General features: G+C 48.7%; 2 protein-coding genes across 4 annotated transcripts in view; both read right to left on the reverse strand.

The window, feature by feature from the left end:
* Positions 1 to 7393, reverse strand: part of LOC128152581 (protein argonaute-1) — a 28011-nt gene extending 20618 nt beyond the window's left edge. For both annotated transcript variants that reach the window (XR_008238700.1, XM_052810977.1), the window contains exon 1: positions 7257 to 7393. Coding sequence is in view for 1 of the 2 variants with exons in the window: in XM_052810977.1 (XP_052666937.1) it covers positions 7257 to 7281 (25 nt within the window). In the remaining variant the exon portion in view is untranslated. The remainder of the gene's footprint in view (positions 1 to 7256) is intronic.
* A 1499-nt stretch (positions 7394 to 8892) lies between these two features.
* Positions 8893 to 24957, reverse strand: LOC128152505 (protein argonaute-4). 2 transcript variants are annotated; one of them, XM_052810844.1, is made up of 18 exons: positions 24828 to 24957; positions 21460 to 21625; positions 20648 to 20768; positions 19409 to 19590; positions 18865 to 19001; positions 18651 to 18785; positions 18387 to 18474; positions 17809 to 17956; positions 17609 to 17728; positions 17253 to 17381; positions 16956 to 17089; positions 15984 to 16168; positions 15511 to 15670; positions 14594 to 14909; positions 14209 to 14343; positions 13311 to 13412; positions 12888 to 13087; positions 8893 to 12781 (listed from the first exon to the last, which is right to left on the reverse strand). In XM_052810844.1, the coding sequence occupies exons 1-18, from the start codon at positions 24844 to 24846 to the stop codon at positions 12673 to 12675; spliced, it is 2586 nt and encodes an 861-aa protein (XP_052666804.1). In that variant the 5' UTR covers positions 24847 to 24957; the 3' UTR covers positions 8893 to 12672. The 2 variants fall into 2 exon arrangements, with proteins under 2 accessions (XP_052666804.1, XP_052666805.1); XM_052810845.1 differs by having other exon boundaries at positions 13311 to 13403; positions 14200 to 14343.
* Between the last annotated feature and the right edge of the window lie 544 nt (positions 24958 to 25501).

The raw sequence follows: 25501 nt of genomic DNA on the forward strand, positions 1-25501 counted from the left end.
AAATTTCAATTCCAGCCTAAAAATATCAGAAGCAGAAAAATAGAAGAGCAGCAAACTAAGCTTCAGATTTGCTTTTTACTTTTGCAACCCATCTCTGCAAGACTTTTCCTGCCAGTGGAAGGCCACCACATTGCAGGACACCAAGGGGACGGGATGACCCTTCTGAGCATCCAGGGCTGAACTGCAGCATTAACTTCTGCAAAGCCAACCTCTGCTCTTGCTTCTGCCCTGCGGCAGGAGCCTGGGAGCTCCAAAATCTGCCAGGAGCCCCAAGCCTGGGGCTAAGCCGGCCCCAGCGCCTCCTCAGACAAGGCAGCATGGGACTTGGAGCAGCCCGACGAGCAAAACAGGGATCTCCGAGACCAACGCGGGGCTCGTACCCCTGCAGGCACTCCCAGCTGCTCCAGGACAGGGTGGCCACCAGCACCCGCGAGACAAACGGCTGTGCTGCGCTCCAGGGGCAGCTCGTTTTAAGAAACTCATTTTCAGATGAGCTACTCGCGGTATAATTCATGTCTCCACATGACGAACATTTCTTGGCAATCGCCAGCTCCCTGGCTGCAAGCTGATGCATTTTTAAATCATGGTTCCCAATGGAAGAGGTATTTGCCAGCGCTGCTGGAGCCTCCGGTCCCTGCCCTGCCTTTTGAGCGAGAAACTGCGCAGCCCACTTGCAAGACCTGCCAGAGGACAGCAGCTCTCCGCTGCCTTCCCTGCAACCACATCAAGGCCAGCACTCGCAGTTTCTCCTCTCCTGGACCTTCTCACCCCCGAGACGATCCCGGCAGCCATGCGTGAGCAGGACAGCTTCTCCATGTGCCCACGGCATCCACGCAGATGCAGGGCAGCAGCCACAGCTCAGAAGCTGCCTGGTGGCACTTCGGTGCCGGAGAAGAGCTGAAGCAGGTTTGGGGCCAGCAGGAGCCACGCTGCAGAGGGGCGACTTAACGGTCCCGCACCCATCCCGCAACCCCAGCGCTCTGGACCAGCCAGCCCGAAAATAATGCTTTGCCATACAAACCCTCTCACCGGAGGATCACCAGATGCTTCATGAATGTAAAGCCTCGCAATTAGGATCATGAATCACAGATGAAGGAGTTGGCCTCCAGCAACGCAAAAGTTGGCTCGGGAGTTTGATGTAAGCCATGAGATATTGCAAACACAAGATCATATAAATGGGCAGCCTGGCTGGAGGGAGCAGCACCACAATGGCAGGGAGATGCTCTGCAAAGACCAGGGCAGGACACAAGACCAGCGTCGAGGATGGGAAAGTTCCCCCGTGGGCTGACTCAGAGGGTTTTATTTTGGTGACCGCAGACACACGGTCCTCGAATGCAACAAGCCAGAGCAGCCGCCCCAGCAGGCCAGCCCCAGGCTCGCCGTAGGGGTTGCGCTGCCTGCCCAGAGCTCGCCCAGCAAAGCGGGGAGGGATAATGACTTTTCCTTTCTAAATTACTTTGAGATCCAAAGATATTTTTTTAAAAAGCCATTATCTGTGCACAGCCTGGTGCAGTGGTGCCTACCCAGGACGCGGCTATTTATAAGAGCGGTGATGTGGGAGAGCCAGCACAGGGAGGGGGACCGGGGTGATGCTCAGCGCCCAATGGGCGCTGTGGCATCCGGCACCTCCGGTGTGCGAGATGGGCTCTCACCTGGCCTTGGCTGCTTCGGCCCAGGTGGGAGAGACCCCACAGCCCTTTGGTGAACACGCAGGCTGGGCTCACCCCTTCTGTGCCACGTCCCTGCCCCATAGTGCTCAGGGTTGTATTGGCTTTGCGTGGCAAGGTTTTGGTTACAGGGGTGGCTTCTGTGAGAAGCTGCTGGAAGCTTCCCCCACATCTGATGGAGCCAATGCCAGACGGCTCCAAGATGGACCCGCCACTGGCCAAGGCTGAGCCCATCAGTGACGGTGGCAGCACCTCTAGCATAACAGATTTAAGAAGGGGAAAAAACTACTGCAGCAACTACAGCTGGAGAGAGGAGTGAGAATATGTAAGAGAAACAACCCTGCAGACACCAAGGTTGGTGTAGAAGGAGGGGGAGGAGATGCTCCAGGCACCGGAGCAGATTCCCCTGCAGCCCATGGGGAAGACCATGGTGAGGCAGGCTGTCCCCCTGCAGCCCAGGGAGGTCCACGGTGGAGCAGATATCTACCTGCAGCCCGGGGAGGACCCCACGCCAGAGCAGGGGGATGCCCGAAGGAGGCTGTGACTCCGTAGGAAGCCCACGCTGGAGCAGGGAGAAGTCTGGCCCCGAAGACGATGGAGTGGCAGAGACAACGTGTGATGAACTGACCCCAACCCTCATTCTCCATCCCCCTGCGCCGCTGCTGGGGAGGAGGTGGAGAAAATGGGGAGTGGAGTTGAGCTGGGAAGGAGGAAGGGGGTGGGGGGAAGGTGTTCTAAGGTTTGGTTTTATTTCTCATTATCCGACTCTGATTTAATTGGTAATAAATTAAACTAATTTTTCCCAAAGTCAAGTCTCTTTTGCCCGTGACAGTAATTGGTTGAGTGATCTCTCCCTGTCCTTATCTCGACCCACGAGCCTGTCATTGTGTTTTCTCTCCCCTGTCCAGCTGAGGAGGGGGAGTGATAGAGCGGCTTTGGCGGGCACCTGGCTTCCAGCCAGGGTCAACCCACCACAGGGTACCCCCACAGTTTGCCTCAGTGCAAATCCTCCTGAAAGCTGCCCTCCGCCTGGCTCGGAGGACGCTGTGCCGGGGAACCCTGGGCAGCACGACGCAGCATCCCTGGGCACCTCTTGCCCGCAGCCCCTGGCTGCAGCTCAGAGCAGCAGAAAAGGGGGCCAGTGGCGAAATGGGCTGGTTGCCCTTTGGTAGAAGAAGCCTCATTAAAAAGCGCCCCAAACCACCCGGAGACAGGGGGGCTTCTGCATACCTCAACTCTCCATGGCGAAGCTGCACAGGCTCCCACTTTGTCATGTAAATGCGGGCGCCCGGGGCCGGGGGCTGGAGGGCGAGTGTTGTTCCTGCAGCACAATGCGGCCAGTGAGCGGGATGAAATCCGCCTGCCATTATAAATTCAGCGGCCCGGGAGAAATCACAGACTTTCGCACACAAAAGCCGTGCCCTGGGGATGCGCCGGCGGCGGGAGCATCACCGCCGCTGCCGCCGCCACCACCCCTTCGCCGGGTGCACGTGCGAAGCACCGGCAGGCAGAGACGGTGGTGAGGGCAGCGCCGCCAAGGTGAAAGTCCGTTTGGGGTAATTATTGCTGGAATACGCTTTGTTTCTATTATTTATCATAACAGCTGGGGAACATGACCTGCTGCCCAACAGCTGCCTGCACCCAGGCAAAGCCGCCGGTGGGACGGCATGAAATTACCATGTCATTTAAATCCTCTCCAGCGCCACATTCAGCCGAGGGGCCACGGGAACGGGGCCGAGACAAAAGGGAGTTTTATTGCGGCGGCGGGTCCCCGTCAACCCCCTCCCCATGCACCCAGCACTGCCAAAATACAGTCGGGAATCGGAGAGGAGAAAGCCGGGCTGCGGCACACCAAACGCCGCCAGACACTCAGCGTGGTCCATCCTCACCCTGAGCTATTTCCTACCTTAAACCAGCCCCAGAAACCACCCAGGGAAGAGAAACCCCCCAGTCGGGAGGCAAAGCAAGTGGCAGCACCAGCAGGAAAGGCAACTGCTGGCAGGGCGAGCAATCAGCTTTCCCAATCTCCAGGCTCAACATCTTCAAAACCGCCGGCTCTAAGCAGTGACCGATGCCGTCCCACAAAGACCAGACTTCAAAAAGCACCATCTCATCTCTGCCAGCCCACACATCACACCTGCCGCCTGCTCCTTCCCACGTTGCTGTGAACATAACCAGGTTCACGCGGCTGCAGGCACTTTTTGGTTCGACACTAAACCGAGTTTAAGTAGATCACACCCATGCGGGGCAGAGGGCTCCGGCTGCAGCCGTCAACGTGCAGCATTAAACCCGTCCCGTGCACCACAGCCCATCTTCCAAGGGGAAGTCTGAGCTGCCCAAGCGCTGCTCCTGCCCCACATTGTGGTGGCTGCATCCAAGAAATGTGCCAAAACAGGCTCTAATCTGTCTTACTATGGTATTTAATTCTGAAAGCAGTTTAGTTCTTTGTATCCTCGACACCAAGTCCCAAGCGCTGCAAAGGGCATCGTTGCGCCCTGTCAAACCTCAGCTTCCTGCTTGGAAATAGCAGGCAACAAACTCGAAAGCGTCAAGTTAAAGTTCTGCCCCACCGCAGCCGAGGCCAGTGCTGCCGCACCCGGTGTGCACAGTCCCGCAGCCCGGGCTGGGCCAGAGAGCGAACCTGCGGATGCTGCAACGGAGCATAACAAGCAGCAGCAAGAGCATCGCCACCTCCATCGCACCCGTTCGCAGGAATTGCAAACCAGCTGCTTTGGCTCCAGGGAGAGCGGCACAGTGCAGTGATGCCAGCGGCACGGACTCGGCTCGACCCACGGTGGCATGAGCCAACCCACGAGGGTCTTGCTGAGCCAGCCCTGGCTGCTCAGTGGCTCTGCGTCCCCCTTTTCGGTCCCTCCGATGGGGTACGAGAAGCACCCATCACCGTGAGTGCCACCACCTCTGCTGAACACACCAGGCGGCTTGTCCGGACTGTGTGACCCCACACCACGAGCCTGGGGTCCCTGCTAACGGCGCCTGGACCGGGCAAAGGCTGACGGCCCTCCTGGTCTTGCACCGCTCCCGCAGACTTTCCAGGCAGCAGCCAGGGACGCGCAGAGCTGGGAGCAGCAGACAAAGGCAGCCCCCAGCGCTGGAGGGGACAGGACAAAGGCTACGCCGGCTCCTTTCCGTGTCCCTTCATGTCCCCACACTGGGTGCACCGTGCCACGGGCAGCCCCGCAGAGCCACCTGCCAGGGACTCCTGGTGAGGGGTTTAAAACAGACAGGCAGCTTCGCCACAGCTCACCCTGCCGAAAGAGCAGCGCTTTTCTGCCTGATTTGGCTTCCTTTTAACGTCTGCCATCTTAATAACTTGTCCCTGTTCTGTTCTTCCCTGGGTTTAGAGAGAGGCTGCAAAAAGTGTTTAGAGATAAATCATACACGCCGTGTCTCCAGGCAAGGTGCTTCTCCCAGCTCTGTTTCTTGGTATAATCCCATCCCAGAAACAGGCACGTGCGATCTCATGTTTCCTGAAGATAAAGAGATCCAACAGACGGAACAGCTTTGGGGTTTTTGCAGGGTTTAGCACAGGAAGACAACGGTTAAGATTAACAGCATTTAGGAAGTTTGCGAGGGATAAAGAAAACTAAAAGTTGGGGGGAAACTGACTTCAGTTTAAATTAAAACTAGCGCATGCATGCCTCCCTGAGCAGTGCCTGCGGGTCAGAAGATGTCCCAGGTTCCCTCGCCACCTTTCCAAACGTCTTTACGTTGGGCACATCCAGGCACACCCTGGGTTTCTGCTTTATTACCCTGACAGGTCACGGCCTGGCATCGTCAGAGCTCGAACATGAGCCCCATACCTGGGCTCTGTCGCAGGCACAGGGATGCTAAGGCAGGGTGGGATCCGCGGCGGCTCCTGCGACATGGGGTAAACGTCTCCCCTGCACGCAGGGTGACCTGGGTGGGAGCAGACGTCCCCCAGCCAGGTTTGGGGAGGAAAGGGGAAATTTCCAAGAGCGCAGCATCAGAGCCCTGCTCTCAGCGCAGCCCCCACTGCCCCAGGGACCCCTGCGCTGCCAGCGGGACCAAACCCCAAACCCATACCCCCTGAGCATGGCCCTATCTCATCTGAGAGATCGTTTTAAAGCACCAAGCACCTTAACAGAATTAGTTAAGGCCGGTGGTAGGAGGGTGCAGGCACGCCTGCAGCATTATCTGTGTCGCCCCGAGGCGGCAGTGCCGCTATCGCCCCGAGGCACCGGCAAAGCCCTCGACGCAGCCACCAAATCACGGCTTCCAGAGGCCAATAAATCAGCCCCAAACACAAAAGCGCCAGCGGCCAGAAGGTAACGCAGACGCGAAGAGGTCTCCACGCCACACTTAAAATTAAATACCGTAAGGAAGGTCCAAAGTTTGGTCATAAACCCGCAGCAGTTTTATGTCAAAACCTCGCCACGCCACCGCATTACAGCGGGCAGCAAACTTGCCAGCACGAGAGCCGCGAAGGGGCAGGGGTCCCCAGTCCCCATCGCTCCCTCCCCTCCTCCTGCCTTGTTTTAGGCACCAAAATCCTTCTGCCACTCAGAGCAGCACAAGTTCGCGACGGTCACGCCGAGCACGGGAGCGAGCGGCTGCCGACGTGACGGCCGGCCGGGCGAGTTTTGGGGAACAGCCTGGCGCGAAGGGTCCAGACCGAAAGCACCGTCAGCTGCTCCCATCTCCCGCCGGGTGTGCGGAGGTAGGAGTGGGGGGACGTGGGGGGTACGGGGTGACTCTGGAGCTCAGCCCCCGCGGCCCCTCACCAGCAACCGGCCACGCACAGCCCCGGCTCCGCGCATGCCCCGCCGTGGGGAGAGGAGCCGCTTCGTGCTGTCACGGTGCGCAGCATCGCCGGCCCCACGCCAGCTCCCGGCTGGTGCCCCGCTCCCCGAAACACCGCACCGGAGGGGAGACGGGGAGCTGGGGGGGGACGGGACGGGGATGACGATGGGGAGCTGGGGGGGGGGATGCTGCCGCTCTTCTGTGCGAAACAGGCCCTTTGCGCAGGGCTTGCGCCACGCTTTGGGGGGGGGGACCCCATGCTCCCAGCTCTGTGGGTCAGACACGTCCCCCCCAACCCTGCACCCCAATCCTGCGGGTGCTCTGCCCCGCACGGCCCCCTCTGCCGCCCCCACCTCCTGCCCTCCCCAGGGCACCCCGGGGGGGACAAGCCCGCCATCTCCTCGCTGCCGCCCACCCCGAAGCGGGGCAGCCCTGAAGCCCACCCCCCCCCCGACACCCCCAGCCCCCCCCCGGGCCGGCTGCAGGCCTAGACAGGAGCGTTCCCCTCACCCACCCCTGCTCAGCCCGCCCCCCCGCTTCCCATGGCATAGCCCCCCATTGCACATCCCTCGCCCCCCCCCCCCCACCGCGGGCTCCCCCCATTGCACACCCCCCCACACATCCCTCCATTGCACGCCCCCCCCATACCCCCCACCTCACCCCCACTGCGCAGCCCTCCCCTCAGGCCCCACAGCGGGCCCCCCCACCCCGCCCCGAACCTCCCTCATCGCGCAGCCCCCGTCACACGCTTCCCCCCCCCCCCACGCCATTCCACGCTCCTCACCCCCCCCCCCAGACCACCACTACCTGCTCCCGAGGGTCCCGCTTCCATCCCATCCACGCGGGCGCCGCTCCGAGCCGGGGGCCGCGGGCAGGGGCCGGGGCCGCGGGCAGGGGCCGGGCAGGGCCGGGGCCGGTGACTGCACCGCCCCCCGCCGCAGCCGCCTCTCGCCGCGCCCCAACGCGCAGGCGCCGCCGCCGCCGCCCGGCCCCGCGCCCAACAAAGGCGGCGCCCGACGGACCCGCCGCCATTTTGGGCCCGCTCCCGGCGGGCGAGGGGAAAGCCGGAGGGATAGGGATATATCCACGTACACGCACACCGGGTGGTACCGGGGTTGGGGGGGGGGGGGGGGGGGAACCGGGAGGCGAACCCGAGCGTCGCCACCGCCCGAGAGCGGTGCGGCGTGGAAGGCCGGCGCTCGGGCCTGCCCTCCGATCCACCGCCCGAGATGTTTTTTCAGGGTCTTTTTCCGATTTATTTTGTGTTGCCGGGCCGGGGAGGAAGCGGCGGGAAAACAGGTTCTCGTAGTGACAGGGGTTTTTTTGTTATTCCTGAGGTGCTCCGGGTCTCGCTGGCCATGAGCCCGCCGTAGCCCCGCTCCCCCTCAACCCAGCCAAACTGGGCAGAAACGTCCCATTTTTTCACCACATTTGTTAGACTTGCCTTCCCCAGCGAGGGCTGACGAGTGAAAACACTGACCCTGTGGCACGACTTTGATAATAAAGTCAAAAGCCCCAGGAGCATTGTTTCGAGACAAGGCTAAATGAGATGAGGTTTGCAATCCTATTCTGGATTGTGCGAGGCAATGGAAGAAAACCACAGAAATTCCAAGTATTAAAGTGTTTTCGCTTTTTCCTACCCCCACACGCATGAGGCACTGCCGTCGTCCCCAGGGCCGGTGCTGGAGCAGAAGCCAGCGGGCAGCTGGTTTTTTTGAGGCCGGGGCTGCATGCGGCCAAGCAGAGGACGGGGAGGTGGAGGCACAGCATCGCTTAAAGGCATCGTGCAGCTCCAGCCCCTGGTTCCTGGGGTTTGATCCAAGTGATCTTCACATTAGTTTTGGAAGACACCAGGATAAAGTCATCCTTTGCTTTTCGAGCTCCTCAGGCTCGCCTGAGGCTGAACCATCTTGGTTCCCAAACCCCACAGGATCTCCACTGCAAAAAAAAAAAAATTAAAACCTGGAAGCAGGGGTTTGCTGAAGATGCAGGTTATTTTAAGCAATCATGTGTCCCGAGTTCATTTATAGCTGTCATGTTTTGGCCTCGGCCAAAAGCTTTTCCTGTCCTTACCATCGTATTTTTAGTGAAGTACAGTTGTCTGAGGAAACAGCAAACCCTCACCTGAAATAGAGAAGATGAATAAGCAAACAGCTTTCATTTATTAATTTGCAACTCTCTAATATAGAATCACTTTTCCAGGCAGATACAGAGTCTATTGACACCATAATTTCTCTAGACATTGCAATATAATTTCCCGAGAACATGAAAAAAAAATACACCCGTTCCAAACATCTCCCCCCCATGGCGAGCGCAGGCTCTGAAAACAGGTTAATTTAAGCCCTCCTTTTAGTATCGCTAGAGATGTTATCCATGTGTACTTCCATCGCTTTCTAAGTCCTAGCACATCAGAAATAAATGTTGTGGCAATGAGTTCCACAGGTTACACATTGTGTACAAGTTTTAATTAAAAGTTAAATAATTTAAGACATTTGTTTACAGGCAACAGTATCGGTTCCTCACTCTGTACATTGCATTTATTAGACATCAACAAGGAAAAACAGAACATTTGGCACAAGAATGCCAATTTTTTTTATTATTATTATTATTATTTTTGGACACATGAACACAAAATATCCCTGCAGGCTAAAAAAAAAAAAAAAATACATTGCAAGTTGTACACGACCAGCATCTTATCGCAACATGGGGCTGCTAACCCACCCATAACAGTTTAGAAAGAGTACCTCGTATTGCTATAGACATACATCCAGTCCAAATTTAATAAAATACAATTTTAAACATTACAAGTCTAACAATATAGAAACAAAAATTACATCATAAGTCAAAATGAACAAATGCAAACATTTTTACATTGAAGTTTCAGCCTCTAGACATAGAAATATGAAAGTGTCAATAGCAAGGTATAAGAAAATCTCTAAGTGATATTACAAGATCTTTCCTCCAATGCACAAGGAAAAAACCTTGTAGTTGAAACAGTATTGATACAATGCCCTCCAAACCCTGCTTTCTTAAAATGAAAGCAGAGTCACTCCCTTGCTATTGAGCAAGAAAAATCCTACAGCACATCCACAAAGGTAGTTTGGGGGGGTAGGTTTTGTTAAACACTGGATCTGAACAAAGGTGCCCTTCCCCATCCGAAGAGCAAAGCTGTTGATAGAGGTTAAATAACTCTGACACTTGCGTCTGGGACAAGAGACGTACTGCATGAAGCATGTTTGCCTGTACATCACCACCTCTTAGGCCCTTTGGATGCAGCTACAGGCACTACACTAAACTGTGGTACTTACAACAAGAATAAATAAGCCAGGCTGTTCAAATGGTTGAGACAGGCTAACTAGTGATTGCCAGAGCTTGTTCAGAATTCAGCTGTTCACAAAGCAAGCAGAACTGGTTTGGAAATGGGATTTCTGCCCCCTTTTTTTTTTTTCTTTTTTTTTTTTTTTCGTTTTTTAAATGTCAACCACCCCCTTTCCCAACTCTTTAAACTTTGCTACATTTAAAATCTTTCACACCACATAGCTAAACAGTGGCCAACAGGCTTTATTTATTAAAAAAAAACAAAACAAAACACCCTAAGAACTACATCTACAGAATGCACATCTTCCCATTGATTGACACATGCATAACGATTCAGTCAGGCCCAAGGGGTTAATCCAGATCGTCAAGCCCAACCTCCAGACTTGGCTCAGACCTGTGTAGGACAGCATTGCCGAAACTTTGATCTTACCGTTACCGCCACGCAACGGTCCTGAACTTCAGTGCTCTTCTCCCAAAGTGACAGCACTGCACCCTTAGTGGTGCTTCTCTACAGTGGTGTTTTAACACAAGATTGAGTTAAGGTTCTCGCCCTGCATCCCAGGGCTAGCCGAGGTCTAACAATCCCCATAGTCTGAGGTTAAATATTCAGTCCAGTCACAGGCAAACAAAGGAGAGGCTCTCACTTCACTCAATCTGAACTAGGAGTGCTTGGCACTGGACAACTAACTAACTGGTGACAGAATTAAGTATTTCTTTGCACCCTTGATAAACCAGTCACATTCTTGCCTAGTGCACAAACTCAAAATAGCGATCTTTGATCCTATAACCTAAAAAGGGTGCTCAGTTTCTTTTCAAGGTGCCAAAGTTCTCCACGTGTGTTGGGTCAGTCAGAGTTCATTCTAAAAAGGGTTTTTTTTGTATTCTCCCTGAACAAGTACTGAGAAAAGCAGCCATCTAGCTGAAGCAGCGGTCAGTCTCCCACCCACGTGTCCTGATTTTATTACACAAGTGAGGTATTCTTTAAAAGAAATTAAGAAAACTAAAAAGAATCTTTTTTTTTTTTTTTTTTTTTTTTCAGTCTAAACCTGTCCACAGTACGTGCCAGGAGCAGAGTTCACTTCAGTCCCAGTTTCAACAGAAATGAAAAAAGTTTAAACTTAATTCAATGAGACGTACTACTTGAAAGAAGGTTATAAAACTGTTTGAAGACTTAAGTTCAGTGTACTCTGGTACAACTGAAAAAAACAGCATTTAGAAATGTAAACTTTAATTTATTTACAAGCTTAAAGACTGAAGGAAACAGCATTTCATATTGCTGAAATTTTGAGGGGGCTGGTTCCTAAGCTTTGGAACAGCAGACAACTTAGCAGCAAACCCCACACGAGTATCAGAGACCACAGTGCAATCGTTGGACTTCTCAAACTTCTGTCATCAAAGTAGTGGTGTTGGCTCTACTCAGTTTAGGAATAAGCTTTTAATCTGTGCTAACTCAGGTTAACACTAAGAGGAATCTAGCCTTAACGTACTATGTTTGTGGATTCCAAGAGCATTCAGTGAAACCAAGCCCCTGTTCTTTATTACGCGTTTCAGCTGAAAAAAGCCAAGCAGATTAAAAAAATCCTAATTTCTAGGCTGGGACAGAATCAGTATATGAGACTTACATTGGTTAAACATGCTGTTGAATGCAGTTGTGTGTGCAACCTAGATTCCCAGGGAAAAAAAAGTTTAAAATGCTGGTACAAGTCCTTAGGTTGCCTGTCACACAATACATTTAGACTGTACAGATTGGCAAGCCTTTCCTACACTTACTTAACACCCAGTTTCCAAGCTTATAAAAAATGTTGTAGACAGGACACCAACAGTGAATATAAAACAGTTAAAAATAATTCTTAAAAAAAGCATGGAAGTGCGTCTTTTCTAATTAGTTTCAGAAACTGCCAAATTGTGTGTTCAGAAAACGACACGAGAATGTTGGTTAAACTCATGCACAATCCTCAGCTAGAAAATTACACTGTTGGGGGGCTTAAAAAACAAATATTTATTGCCAAAGTTAAACCTTCTATGAGAAAAAAGTTTTAAAATCACTTAGATTTATCAAACCACACAGCAGCATAAAGTGGGCACTTTTGTAAAAGTTTGCAAAATACCTAAAAGCTAATTTTTTTTTTTTTGTTTTTATCATTTTTAGAGGGGGAAATGATGGTTCAGTACTTGTTACGATACCATGGCAGTATTATTTGTAACCATTATAATTAAAATGTACTGACAGGCATCACTATCTGGTTATATTACACATTCACAGAACAAGAACCACCTATTTGAACTCGCAGTATAGTGCAATTGCTTTGCAGCCGAAGTCTGCAGAGATTAAAAAGATAATTAGTAAAACTGACAAAAAACTGCAATACCTGTGAAAGTTATGTTTGTTAAAAGGCATTTACAGTAGTGAAGTCTAAAATCTCTGTTAAAAAATCTATGGCCCCACACAATAGAACAATTACATTTAACTGGAGTAAAACATTTTGCCATAATATGCATACTCACTAAGCAGTGCATGAAGACAGGGAATCAGTCATCATGATAAACTAATGGGATGAGAAGATAACTTAAAAACGACAGCTAGCAAAATATTCAATAGAAACCTTTCGTGCCAAGTCCTTTAAAAATTTCAGGATGATCGGCCTTTTGCGCTTTGAGGTAAAAATTCAGTCCAATGCATCAGAAAAGACAGTCTATGAATTTCTATGACATAAAACAATGAAACAAATGGCTCAATTGTGTTGGTGCATCAGACATTGCTGTGAAGTACAGATTCAGTGCGACTGTTCAGAGCTGCTGGTAGTGGGCAGTCTGAAATAAACTGGGCCCTAGCTATAGCAGTAGGCATTCAAAACATTTCAGGACTGCATGGGTTGTTGGTTTTGCCTCATCTTCCCAGATGCTCTCAAGCAAAATACATCGTATGCTGAGTATCATGGTGGATCTGCACTGCCTTTGCCAGAGCCTGAGGATCACGGCCATTGCTCTGTCCTGACACATGGCTGCCTTCAGCACTGTAAAAATGCAGACACATACACAGAACCATGAACAATTGGGCCAAGCAGTATGTAATTCAGGTCCATTATCTGGCTACCAAGATGATGAGGCACAGTTCCTTACCTGTCATGATCCTTGTCCACAAGATGGTATCTGGCCCTAAACGCTACCAGCCTGGCATAGTATGCAGGAGCTGGAATAGAGACTGATCGCGTACACCGGACATATGTGTGACACAGCTGATACGTCAAAAGCTGTAGTTCATCTGCGGTAAAACAGTTGTCGTCCCACAAGACCTGGTAGTGGGAGGGCCGGCTGGTTCCCTGTGGAGAACAGATGAGCAGTCAGCTAGAGAACATCAATAAAAACAGAGGTCGCACCTGAAGGCTGTACCTTCTATCAGTGCATTGACAAGTAAGCGCCAAATGGGCACCAAACGGATGCGACTGTAAGTCTGCCAAGCTATAAATAGAAGCAATATTACTCATCGGGACAACTATAAGGATTTAGTCCCGTAGCCTGAGCACAGCAGAGCTGAAACATTACCTGAATTCCTGCATGGCTACAGAGGTAAAAGTCAAATTCAGAAGGATGTGTGATCGTGCTGTCCACAGTAGTGCCTGCTGGTACGTTGCCGCTCTTACCCACCTATTGAGGAAAGTTTATTATTAGCCCATGGTTTTTTTTGGAAGTGACCCAAAAATACCTCCTAAGGTAGGCTCTACTTAAAGCTGTTTGAGAATTTACTGCTCAAAAAGGTGGAAAAATATTAAGGTCATTTACATAGGAGGAATGAAAATGTTCTCTTTGAGTTCATTTTTAGAAACTTCACCAAATCCAACTGGCGTGTCATCAGAGAAAATAAAACACTTGCCAGTACCATTAAAATTGCAGAGTGGGATAAAGCCTACACAAGTAATTCGGGATCTGAAAATGCAGGTTTTCTGGAATAAATTTATTTCATACCCTTGTTTGCACTCACAGCCCAGAGATCTGTGTTTTTTTAAGGAAACCTGAGATCAAGAACTTTCCTAAAGAAGCTTCCTTAGTTGGCTTGTGAGTTGGTACCATAGGCAAATCTTACAGATGCATCTAGAGACAGAACAGGCAACAAACGGAACAACTAGTTCAGTTTATAGTCAGGAATCCCAGATTATAAAAATCCAGGCTACAGCTCCAGGTACACGAGTACAGGGATATAGAGTACGCCTACTCCAAAAGTGGATGGGAACAAGCTGTTCCATCTGATCGCTTGATCTAGAGCAATAAGAAAGGGGAGGAACTGGTTATTTTGGTAGAGAAAGCCTGTTAACTGCACAGAACTGCTACTGCTTGTACAGATTAATTCAATTTTAGCGGGCAAGATGGATACCACCCCACTTAACTAAACAATCTTACTTTCCTGTTACCATCACCTCCTTCTTATGTAGTCAACATTACTTGCCCTTTCAGTTTTGTCAGCACAGAATAGTCTGGTGTGATGCCTTTTCTGCACGACAATGTAGGTTATTCCTGGCCTATAATCTTCTTCCAAACTAATACAGGCCTTCCGGATTGCTATCAGTTCTGGCCAAGCTACCTAGAAGTAGAAGATTTAACTATTAGGTGCTGAATTCAGTACATATAATACTATTTTCATTTTTTCTGTGTACAAATGCCACTTTGTAAGGAACATGATCAGACAGGGTAACTGTACATCGTGCTTGCCCAGGAAAACTCAATGAAACCATTAATTGTCCCCATAATAAATGCAACCCACGTATATTTTCTTTTTTTTTTTCCAAGGGCCAATCCCTTTTCACAAGCAACAATAAATCATCAGACAATACCTGCTTCATCTGTCCTTCTGATACTCCCCCTCGGTAGTAAATGATCCTTGTGGGCTTGAAACGAGTGGATTTGTAAAACTGGATCAATAGTTCTCGCACCATATTAGTCAGGTCCTGTATCACCTCCTGACTGTACAGCAACTCCTGGGAGGTCTCCTGGCGGGAGGTCTGCACGCGCACCGTAGCACAGTAACGGCTAGGATGGCCGTCCATACTGCCTACCACAGCAGCAATGGATGGCTTCTTTCCATCCCCAGCAGGAGGGTGAGTGACATCTGCTCCCAAAAAGATCACTGGCTGCTGGAACACCGATGGCCTGTTTAATATGATTAAGGTTTATCAAATAATAAATAATAACAATAATAATACAAAGAAGGGGGGTGAGGAAGGAAAAAAATATTACAACTGGAGAAGGTCTATCCAAACCATTCAACAGAACTAAAACCCTGTCAGAATCTTTAAGGATGAAGTTCTCTGCCTCAAGCTCTTACAGTCCAGAGGGAACAAAGTGAAAAGGACCAAAGGCAGACAAAGTTACAAGCATTTATCACAAGTCACTCCTCCTCACTCCTTTTCTTTCAATTTGGAAGGAGATACAGTATGTTTAAGGAGGTGGCAAGACAAAAAGGTAGATTGAGCGAACCCAAAAGGCAGGACAGAGAGACACGGGAAAAAAAGCCTGTGTGAGCTTGTTTTCACACACACTGCTGGATGGCTCCAACACTAGAGATGACCCTTAGCACAGGGCTTACTAGGCAGACTCTGAATGCAGAAGCATCCTTCTCTGTCCACTTCAGACTGTGGCTATTTCTAAAGCACATAATATTTTGAAAGGTATCATATTAGCAAACAAAACAAAATGACACCATTTTGCTTGACAATCCAGACTTCAAGGAGAGCTTTAGATTTAATCTCACCTTTGATGAGGTACCAGTACATTGTTGATTCCTCCAAGCTTTGCATTTATCTTCAGACACAGGTTGGATAGCGTTTGTGGTGAGGTTTTTACCACATTCTTTACCTGAACACACTGAGTGGCCATTCCTAGAAGAGTGTCACCAACTCGCTTTACTTCAGCTGTGACAGAAAAATACGTTAGTGGTTCCAATTATCTGAACAGTCAGTAGCTCCCTCTGCTTTCTCTCTCTTTTTTTTTTTTTTTTCCTCCAAATGTTATCATAATTCAGATCCTTAAAAGTTCACTGACAAAGGTTCAGTTCACTCTTTGGTAAGATACAAGTACTCCAATCAGGCCTGACAAACCCATCTCCAAAAACCCCTTTTAAACGGAACATATTGCCTGCTCTGCCTCCTTCATATTGCCAAAGCGCATAAAAAGTTGTACAGCAAGTGGGCATATAATTAACACTTTACAGCCTCTTCTCCATACCGTAAACAGGCGTCTTGCCAGGTAGAATCACCACGATCAGCTGCAGACCAACATAAGTCAGTTTTAAGTGTTTAAACATGGGCTCCACACTGTCTGCACCCTGGGCGTATTTGCAGAAACAGGGCTGGCCTTGGATCGGCATCCCTGCATCCTTCGAGATCTTGCGCAGCTGGTCAGTAAAACTCCTGAAAATGACATATAAATGGATTTGTCCGGGCCTTTTCACTATGCTTCACTTTGCCATTAAGTTTATCAACAAGATCTAAAGCTATTTCAGATATTTCACAGCACTTCCAATTTGACACTACAGTAATTACTTTTTAGCAATTCAATCACTATAAGAAACTCACTAATATGATTCTAAACCTGACTAAGTTTCGTAAGCCTCTGTTTCTGTAATTTTAGAAGTCTTGCAGAAACAAAAATACATTTGAATTGAACATTCTGAGGCAGATTCCCAAACTAATACTGATGCTCTGGTAGATTTTTACTCATTTGCCAAACTTACCTGAGCATTATTGCAACCATGATTTTTGCCAAACATTTCAGTGGTTCACACAACCTCTGTCTTTAGGATTCTGTAGAGTAATTTGAAGGACAGGGGAAAAAATGTGGTGTATGTTGCCTGGGAGGCAGTAAAGGTTAAGAAAAAAAATAGTTCAGGTTTTAGAATGAAAGACCATCATCAGTTATTTGTAAAAACAACAGAATACAAGTGGAATGCAGCCTCCAGAGCAGGAAAAACAGCCTCAGTGGTAATGGAATTAATGTTTTTCCTAGCTGGCCAATTAGGTTATGAACTTTGTCATAGTCTCCTCCCAAGTTGTAAATATTTAAGAAATTGCAGAACTGTTGTTTCCTCTTTTTACTATTAGATGCATTAAAATCAACTTATACTGCATATCACCTGTCAGAAACATGAGGAAAATAAACCTTGAAATAGGCATCCTAAATAAATGGGAAAATACTTACTTTAGTAAGTCTTCCCTGCATTGTTTTTGAGGAGCAAAACAGGCAACCGCCCAAACTTTAATCTCAATGCCAGCATAGAACTGTTTCCCTCTCATGTCCCACACACCTTGGTTTGGTGTGGCCACAGTCTTGTTCTAGGTAAAAACCAAAGGCAAATTAAAAATAAAATGCTGCTTTGTTTTGACTATAGCTGAACAGTGTTCATACAAAGGAAGCCTTATGAGAAGATATACAAAACACTTATATGAATTTAAATAAGCTCAGGACAAGGTATTTTACAAGGCATGGAAAACTCACCCTGCCTCCATATTGCAGCATTGGTGCTGGCAAAACTCTGCCTGTCAACTCCGTCATTTCATTATGGACAACAATACCAAACTCCTTCAGATATGGATCAGGTCCACCAACCATACTGTTACTTTTCACCTGGTGACATGAAAAGTACTTGTGTAACTACACCTAATGCTTCACGTGGCTCTCTCCTCTTTGCTATGAATAGGCTGTCTGTTTAAAAGGATTTGTTTTAAAGAAGTCAGATTTTTAAACTTCTGCAGTTCTTGGTCATTCTGCTTATCATTACATAAGCTACAATGCTTCTGGAAGAGCCATAAGAAGTGGCAAGCACAGACTGTTTAGCTGGAAAAAACACTTACTAGTCTGCTGATTTCTTCCTGTCGGTCCGGTGCTGATCTTGCAGTTGCTTTTATCATAGTCGATGTCTGATTGTCCGTTAGCTTCTTTATACATCTCTGGCCTGCCACTATGTTACACACCTACACAGGAACAGGGAGAGGTGGTGTGATACTGTTTAACAGAGGATACACCGCAATGCAAGAGAAAGTTAGATTCTTACCTCAAGTGGTAAGTATGTGTGTTTCTGTTCCTGTCCTACTTGGAGACAGGGAAGGTGAGGATATTTTAGCTGCAGACTGTACTTCTGCTTAAAATACTGAGCTACTGTACACTCCATAGCCTGCCCATTTTCCAGCTGCAGAGGAAACCTATAAAGGACATTTGTTCTGGTTAGACTTTTCAAGATTTTTATTTTTTTTTTAAAAAGGAAAAAAGGGTATGGAAAAATCTATTCCACACTAGAAATGCTGGAAACACATTTTCCTTAGCCACTGGATCTCTTCTTTATGAAAAGATTTTATAGACTGTATACTGAATCTTTCATAGCTATTTTAAAAATTATAGCGTTTCATAACTGTATTTAAAAGCCAGGATACAGCTTCAATTTTCCTGTATTGAAGGAAATAAAGCAGTGGTCTAAACCCACACTACTCCTCTACTCCACTAAGACTAAACATTCTTGTAAAGCCACACAGCTGCTTCACCTCCAGAATCAACTACTCTTGCATAAACAATATACCTAGTATATCTAATGGGTTCAAGATTTTAAAAATTGTCAGAAGGTGCTTGTATACATACGTCTGATGACTGGCTGGTCGCCGAGTAACATTGCAAACTCGGTATTTTCTCTTCATCTGGCCACAGTGGGTAACCTCTACTTTTAGACCTGAAAACCCAACACGAAAGTCATCTAAATAAATTCAGCCATAGGAGTCACCTTTGAGAAAGATGAAGGGAAGAAGGAATAGGCCAGCTTCCCAAGCACCTTGCAAATTTTCATTACAACGTAACATGAGCAGGTTTCCAGTATTTTGTTGCAGCAGCTTTAGAACAAGCCTTTACCTCTGATTTCTTTGGTAAACTTGACACGCTGTGAGTCCGTAAGAGGCTTAGTTTGTTCATTTATGTTCTGAATGTCCAAGACCTCGCACATGAACTCAATGATAGGCTGGGCACGATAGAAAGCAGTTGCTGACACTAAGATAAAAAAAGAGGACGTTTAATTTAGAAGCAGAAAGAACTCTGTTACATTAGTGAGACAGAATTTCCTACATACCATCAATGTTGAGCATCATGTTCCACATGGCAGGCCTGACCGACTGGTGGAAACCAAACCAGACCTCCCTGCCACCACCCAGAGGGTGGTAATAACCTTCAGGGGGGGAGAAAAAGGAGCGACCCACAGGAGTGTACCTGGAGAAAAAAAAAAAAAAAAAAAATTAATACTTTCATCGTTCCTTTCTGATACACCTTTTTACATTCATGCCTATAGTGTTTCAAACACATTTCTACAGTACATTAGAACTGTTAGACCTAACTTACGGCAAGCATACAAAGCCTTTACCAACAGTGCAGTTGGAAAGACTATAGCAAATTCCCGTTAGAAACATGACCAGCCAATACATGTCCTGAGTTCAGATCAGATTTCCCTATTCCAGTGCAAATTTGTAAGGGAGGCATTGAATTACGCAAATGCATCCCTTATCCCTTCTACTGTAGGAAAGTGTAATAGCAGTAGTATAGCAGCAAGTAATAACATAATACAAATGTTAAGACAGATACAAGATTAAGCCAGTCGGGAAGGCACGAAAAGTACCCACCTCATGGAGGGAAGGTGCCGTGTGATTACGTCAAGCGCCTGTACAGAATCTTCAGGAACTTCATTCAAGTGCCCTGCCAGAGCTTCCAGCAGCAACTGAAGGCTGACGACTGACACCCACTGAATGGATACTTTAAATGTCTGGTCCTTCCCCTCTCCTGGAAGTGTCACCTCCATATCCACCTGACATAGTCAGAACAGAATTAAGCACAAGCTTTTGTCAGGGATTGCAGACTATCACAACACTAAGCAAGGTTATGTTTTATTCCTAGGTATCCTCTGAATCTATATTTTTGACGATCAGTTTGTGTAATTCTCTTAAAATATTACAATCGGTTTCCTTAGGATTTGGAAAGCTTGTAATTTATTCATCTGAGAAACTGCACTGAGGTATCTTTAAGTGTAAATTTTAAGCAGTAATTAGTATGGTGACATCAAAGCTCTGGAGAACTGTGAGTCATTTTTTTTTAAGTCAGCCAATTAATAGCAAGATGTCTTGTGAACCAAATGGGAAGGCAAGAAAACCTTTTGGTCAAAAAGACGACTCACTGGGAAACACAAATCTCAGAGTTCTAGCACAGTACTTGAGATTACTGTCACACACCGTCAGCCCAAAGGGTAAATGTGAACTCATCCTATGTACTCCTCATGGCACTGTACCAGCAATAACCAGATCCCAGGGGAGGGGAGTAGATGGGGGTTAAGTTTTGTACCAGGGCTGGTTAATACAGATTGCAATCTGTTAGAGCCAGGGTGCTGGCAAGCACAGCCCAGAACACGAAGGGCCAGTGCAGTTAATCTAGTTGTTCTTATGGAACAGGAGGATGTTTCTTAACAGTGCAGCCAAACCAAACCAGCATATTTGTCATCTGCAACTACTTTATCATTTAGCAACAGAACAAGGGTTAGAACAGAGAAAAGCGAAGTTTCTATCGGGGTGGGGGAAAAAAAAAAACAAACCAAAATCTACTTGCAGTTGAAAGAGCACAACACATTAGTTTGCACTAGCACTGACAAATTCTCCAACTGAAGAGCTGGGAATTAGAAACCTGAAGACAACAAACTTCAGTAAAACACCAGTAAGTTCCTAGAGATCCCTGACTGGCACTGCCTGTCATTTCCAAGACTATACTAATACGTGTGACAGCATTTTGGGTTTACGTCAATAAAAGAACGCTTTTCAAATGACACTGTAACAGCTTTCCCACTGAAACTTAAAACTGCTTATAGTAACACTTACTCTATCCCGGCCAATAGGTAATGGGTGTGCAGTATACATGTTCCGTTTCCCATCGTATCCAGGTTGCCGATCACCAAATATCTGCATCTTGAAGTGTCTCACCATAGTATCCACCACCTCTCTACAGAGGGATTTATCGAATTAGGTTGAAGAACAGAAAATACAGCAATGGCCTTACACCGTTTAAAATCCCTTTTTCACATTTTCTTAAATGAGCAAGGTACAAGAAACAACAAGTCAACACCAGGAGTTTCAAAAGTCACCTCCAGATTAAGACACCCAAGTTTCAACATACAGGTGTCTATACGCAAGGCAGGTATCCATACTGTCAGCAGAGATACAGTCAGAACAGGCAGTGGAATCTGGGGAGCTGTTCAAATACAGGAGCAAATACAAGCATCTACTTTGGGGTAAGTGGGGGTGCTCTGTGGATTGATTCTACTGACAGAGCATCCACGTGTGGACCCTACAACGGCATCAATCTGCAAGCTGAATTCCCTCCTCTCAGCTGCTAACACACATTTGTATAATAGACTGTGGAACAATTACCAGCGACATTCACTTGTAGACTGTTAAATAAGAACAGCTGTAGTTCAACACTTAGTACATTTCCTAGAGCCTTCCAGATTACAGGCCAATTGCAAAACATCTTAATAAAAATAAGGAGAATATTATATTGTAGTTCACTGAGAAGCAACTGCTAACCACAGTACAAACATAAACTGGCCTTTAGCAGATAAAGAATTTCTAGGATGTACAGTTTTCTTAAATTGAGGCATATACACTTTTTAATTTTTTTAATTAACTCATACCTGTTCACTCTTCGGGGGCGTTTTTCTGGTTTGATATCTACATCATAGTGATAAACATCAATCTTGGGGATCTGAACCTGAAAATGATTGGCTAGGAGGCGGATGGGTTTCCCAACAGTTCCCAGGCCTGGGCGACGGGGTGGCTGGAAAAGACTTGCTGGGGGCCCTACGGAAGTCAAATAAATATGTATGAGATGTAATTGATCATTCGGTGCAGTATCCTTTCAGGTGTACTTTGACTTTCTGACAGGGCAAAAGAAATCTCAAGTAGCTTTCTGAGGTTGCAAATGGAGGTGTTCCAAGTGGCTCAGCCTTCCAGCTGCTTGTCCAGGTAAAAAAAAAAATGTGTTCCCTAAAGCATACATAAGTTAGTGCCATAATTAATCTTCACAATTTTAGTGACATTTATTCATGACTCTGGTTATGTACTTCACAGAGTCCTGAGATGGAATGCAACCATTTATGTATTATGTATTTTTATATAATGTGAAGATAAACATATTCCTACCACCATTTCTACAACTAGCCAATAGCCACACAAGCCACATTTTTCATTGTTTTCACTATAGGCTTAAAGTTCAGATGTTAATGATTGTCACTCTTGGCATACTTAGGACACACATCCCCAATTTCTATCTGAAAATTGATATTATCTGGAAATGGGTAAGGGATATTTTTATTCTAAACTAAATTAAAAACATATTTCCGTATTGGATCTAAGCTAAAACAGTTTTGTCATTTCCTTTACATCATGAACATATCATTTTTGTTAATAGTGAAATACTTTTCCCCTACAGCACAATTTCAGCCAATTTAAAATTCTTACACGAAGAAAGGAGTGAGGAAAGCTTTAGGCTATCTTCTAAAAAGAAAAGCAAGGGAGAAAGCATAAAGACAGGTACAGACTCCCAACAGATGTGGAGAAGATAATTTATATGGACAAATTAAGAGCTTCAGGAACAGTTTTAAGGAAGAAATTATTAGAGGCTTGAAAAAGTACTCACACGTAAGCTAGTCACTAGTTAAGTCTTCAGTTAACTTCCTCAAAGCGTTAAGATCTGAGATACCATGTTAACAAGATTAAACACACTTTTTTTTAAATCTATCACAGCCTCAGTTGACACTGCATGTAAAGCAAACTGAATTAGTATATTTTCATGGGTTTTGTCTATATCTGCCAGTGCCTAGTGTGATCAAAGTTTCTTCCCTCTGTTGTAGAGTAGCAAAGGAGAGGGGGGAAAAATTATTACAATACAAGAATGCAATAGAAACCAATCATAAAACTTAGGGCAAATTTAGTATCAGAAGACTGTGTCAACCTGCCAGTATCCATTTAAGTCAAAGGCTCACAGTTTATACCAGAAGGGAAGAGAAGTAGATAAGCTGTGGGAGGATGAAACTCATTTGGGTACATTTCAGGGTGCGGCAAAAAACTTTAACACAATCGTAAACTAAACCTAGGACCAAATCCAAGGAGCCTTCGACACTGGGTTTATAAGCCACCCAATGGCTACTACATTACCAATTAAAATTACCGATCTGAGGACACCAACCCCAGAATATTTTTAAGCAGAAGTAACACTTAGAGCATGTAAGCAGCTGTTGCCCACTCGACGCGTCAGCTCCCCAAAGCTGCAGTAGCAGAGTGGCTGCCGGGGCCACAGACAACCCACGCAAAACATCACTGGCTCCGCACCCGCCTGACTAATTGCGATCCGTCCAGGAGGAGCTCGCGACGCCATAGTCAAACCAGTTGTGGGGTACAGTTAGTACTTAAAAAAACTACAGCTGTCTTGACAAGCATGAATCATCAAGGGCAATCAAAGTTTGCTGTGCTTATTTGGATACTAGAGGGATGATCCATTAATCCCATGCTAATTAGTCTGAAGTAAGTGCAGGCACTGATCTCCTGCAAGAGATTAAATGACAACTATATTTACCCATTTTCCTCCCATGGTATCGACAAGTTCTGTAAACAGGCATGGCAACGCTGACCTCAGTCGGTTTTGATCAAAGGAGATAAAACTTACACCTTCTCCTTTCTAAAGTTATTTCTCAATTCTCTTATTCCAGAGAATAAGCTAAAAACTGTTTTCCCATTTGAAGCCAGGCTGCCCTGCAAGTCACACTTATTTTATCAGGATTTTTACCTGATCAGCCTGACTAGGGTCCTAGGTGCTGTTAGCCCCTTAATTTCTTCTACTCTGTGTCACTTAGTAAGTGTAGTAAGTGCCCTCCACCAAGTTACTTCAGACAGGAAGCAGTTTTACAAAACTAAAAGAGGATCTACTTCTACAGTGGGAAGTTAGAGAAGACACACTACGTCGTATATACATACAGCAGACTCTCCAAGTCAGCCCTCCACTGTCTTAAAATCTGGATTCTTCTGGAATTGCACCCGTGTGTCAATAAACATTTCCTATCGCACCAAAGTTAACACTACTTTGATTATACCAATAGTTTGAATGGGAACTTGATGGATAAGATGCACAGACCGCTTAGGTCAGGAAATACATCCTGCAGACATTTGACAGAAGAACAATCATGGAATAAGAGACAAGTAGGGAAATGCCACATGTGAAACACCACCAACATTTAACCGAAGTTTGTTAAAAAAATAAAAAATAACGTCTGTATTTCCAGAAAGTATCTCCTAAGCTCTTAATAACGTCTCAATATCAAAAAACAAAACTTAGTCTCGTACAGCTCGCAGGACTCGCGCGCAGGGAGCGCATTACTGCGCGCATCTAGAGACCTACGCATGTTTCCCCATCTCCCGGCCGTCGCTATTCCACTCGCTCGCCAGAGCCCGGCCGTGACCAGCCAGCCCACACTCGAGGCCACCTCCCCTTTGCTCTCTCTCGGGAGGGCAAGTCACCCGATAGCCCGGGCGGAAACTTCCACCCCGGCCAGCAACCCGTTCAGCGGGAGCCCGCAAGGGCACACGCAAATCCTCCCCGCAAAGTTTAGCGACCTGCTGCAGCTCCTCTCCGAAGGAAAGCGCCCGGCGGCTGACGAGACGCCTCCGAGCCCGCTCGCGTGTCAGCCCGCCGCCGGAGGCCTGCTGCGGGGTCACCAGCGGCCCCGGGGCCCGCCGGGCCCGGCCCTGCGGCACAGACCGGACCGACCGCCCCAGGCCGCGGCGGCTGTCGGCCCGGCCCGGCCGCGAACGCCCGGGGATGGCGGGGTCAGCCCCCGCCGGGGCCGGCCGGGCCCGCGGCCTCCTTCCCCGCCCGCTGACACGGCCCCGCCGAGCCCGCGCCTGACAGGGCCGGCGCTGACCGCGACCCGCCAGGCCGCGACCGGCCGGGCCGCCCGCCCCCCCCCCCCCCCCCCCCCCCCCAGCCCCGCGCCCCCGCGGCTCTCACCGGGTCCCAGCGCTTCCATGGCGGCGGCGGCGGCGGCCTCGCTGCGGTCCCCCCCGGCCCCGACGACCGCCCCGGGCCCCGCCGCCGCCGCCGGCCCCGCCGCCGCCGCCGCCGCGTAGCGCTTGATCTCGGGAATATTGGCTCCGGGGTGGGGGCCCGACGTGGGAACGGGGCCGGCGGCGGCGGCGGAGCGCGGGGAGGAGGAAGAGGAGGAAGAGGGGGAGGCGGGGGGGGCGCGGCGGGGAGCGGTCCCCGCGCTCCGCTTTCCCGAGCGGCGGCGCAAACAATCCCCCCGCTGCGCCGCCGCCGCCGCCGAGCCCGAGCCCGCGCGCGCCCCCGCCGCCGCCAGCACGCGCCGCCGCCTCCCCCCGCGCGCGCCCCGGGCGACGAGGAGGAGGAGGAGGAGGAAGAAGAAGAAGAGGCCCCTCCACGCTGCCCGGCGCCGCCGGCTCGCGCACGCGCGCCGCCCCCTGCCGCCGGGAGCGCGCACGCCGCCCCCACCCTTTCAACGCCGGCGCGGCCCCGCGGCGGCAACAGGTGACGACGACGGCGGCGGCTTCCCGCCCGCCGCCCCGCCCTTCGCCTCAGGGGGCGGCGGGAGGCTCTGCCCCGGCCCCCGCGGCCAGCGGAGCTGCCCTCCTCACCCCCCTTCCCCGGAACCCGCCGTCCGTTCG

This window comes from Harpia harpyja, chromosome 16 (genome assembly GCF_026419915.1).
Source record: "Harpia harpyja isolate bHarHar1 chromosome 16, bHarHar1 primary haplotype, whole genome shotgun sequence".
Classification (NCBI taxonomy): domain Eukaryota; kingdom Metazoa; phylum Chordata; class Aves; order Accipitriformes; family Accipitridae; genus Harpia; species Harpia harpyja.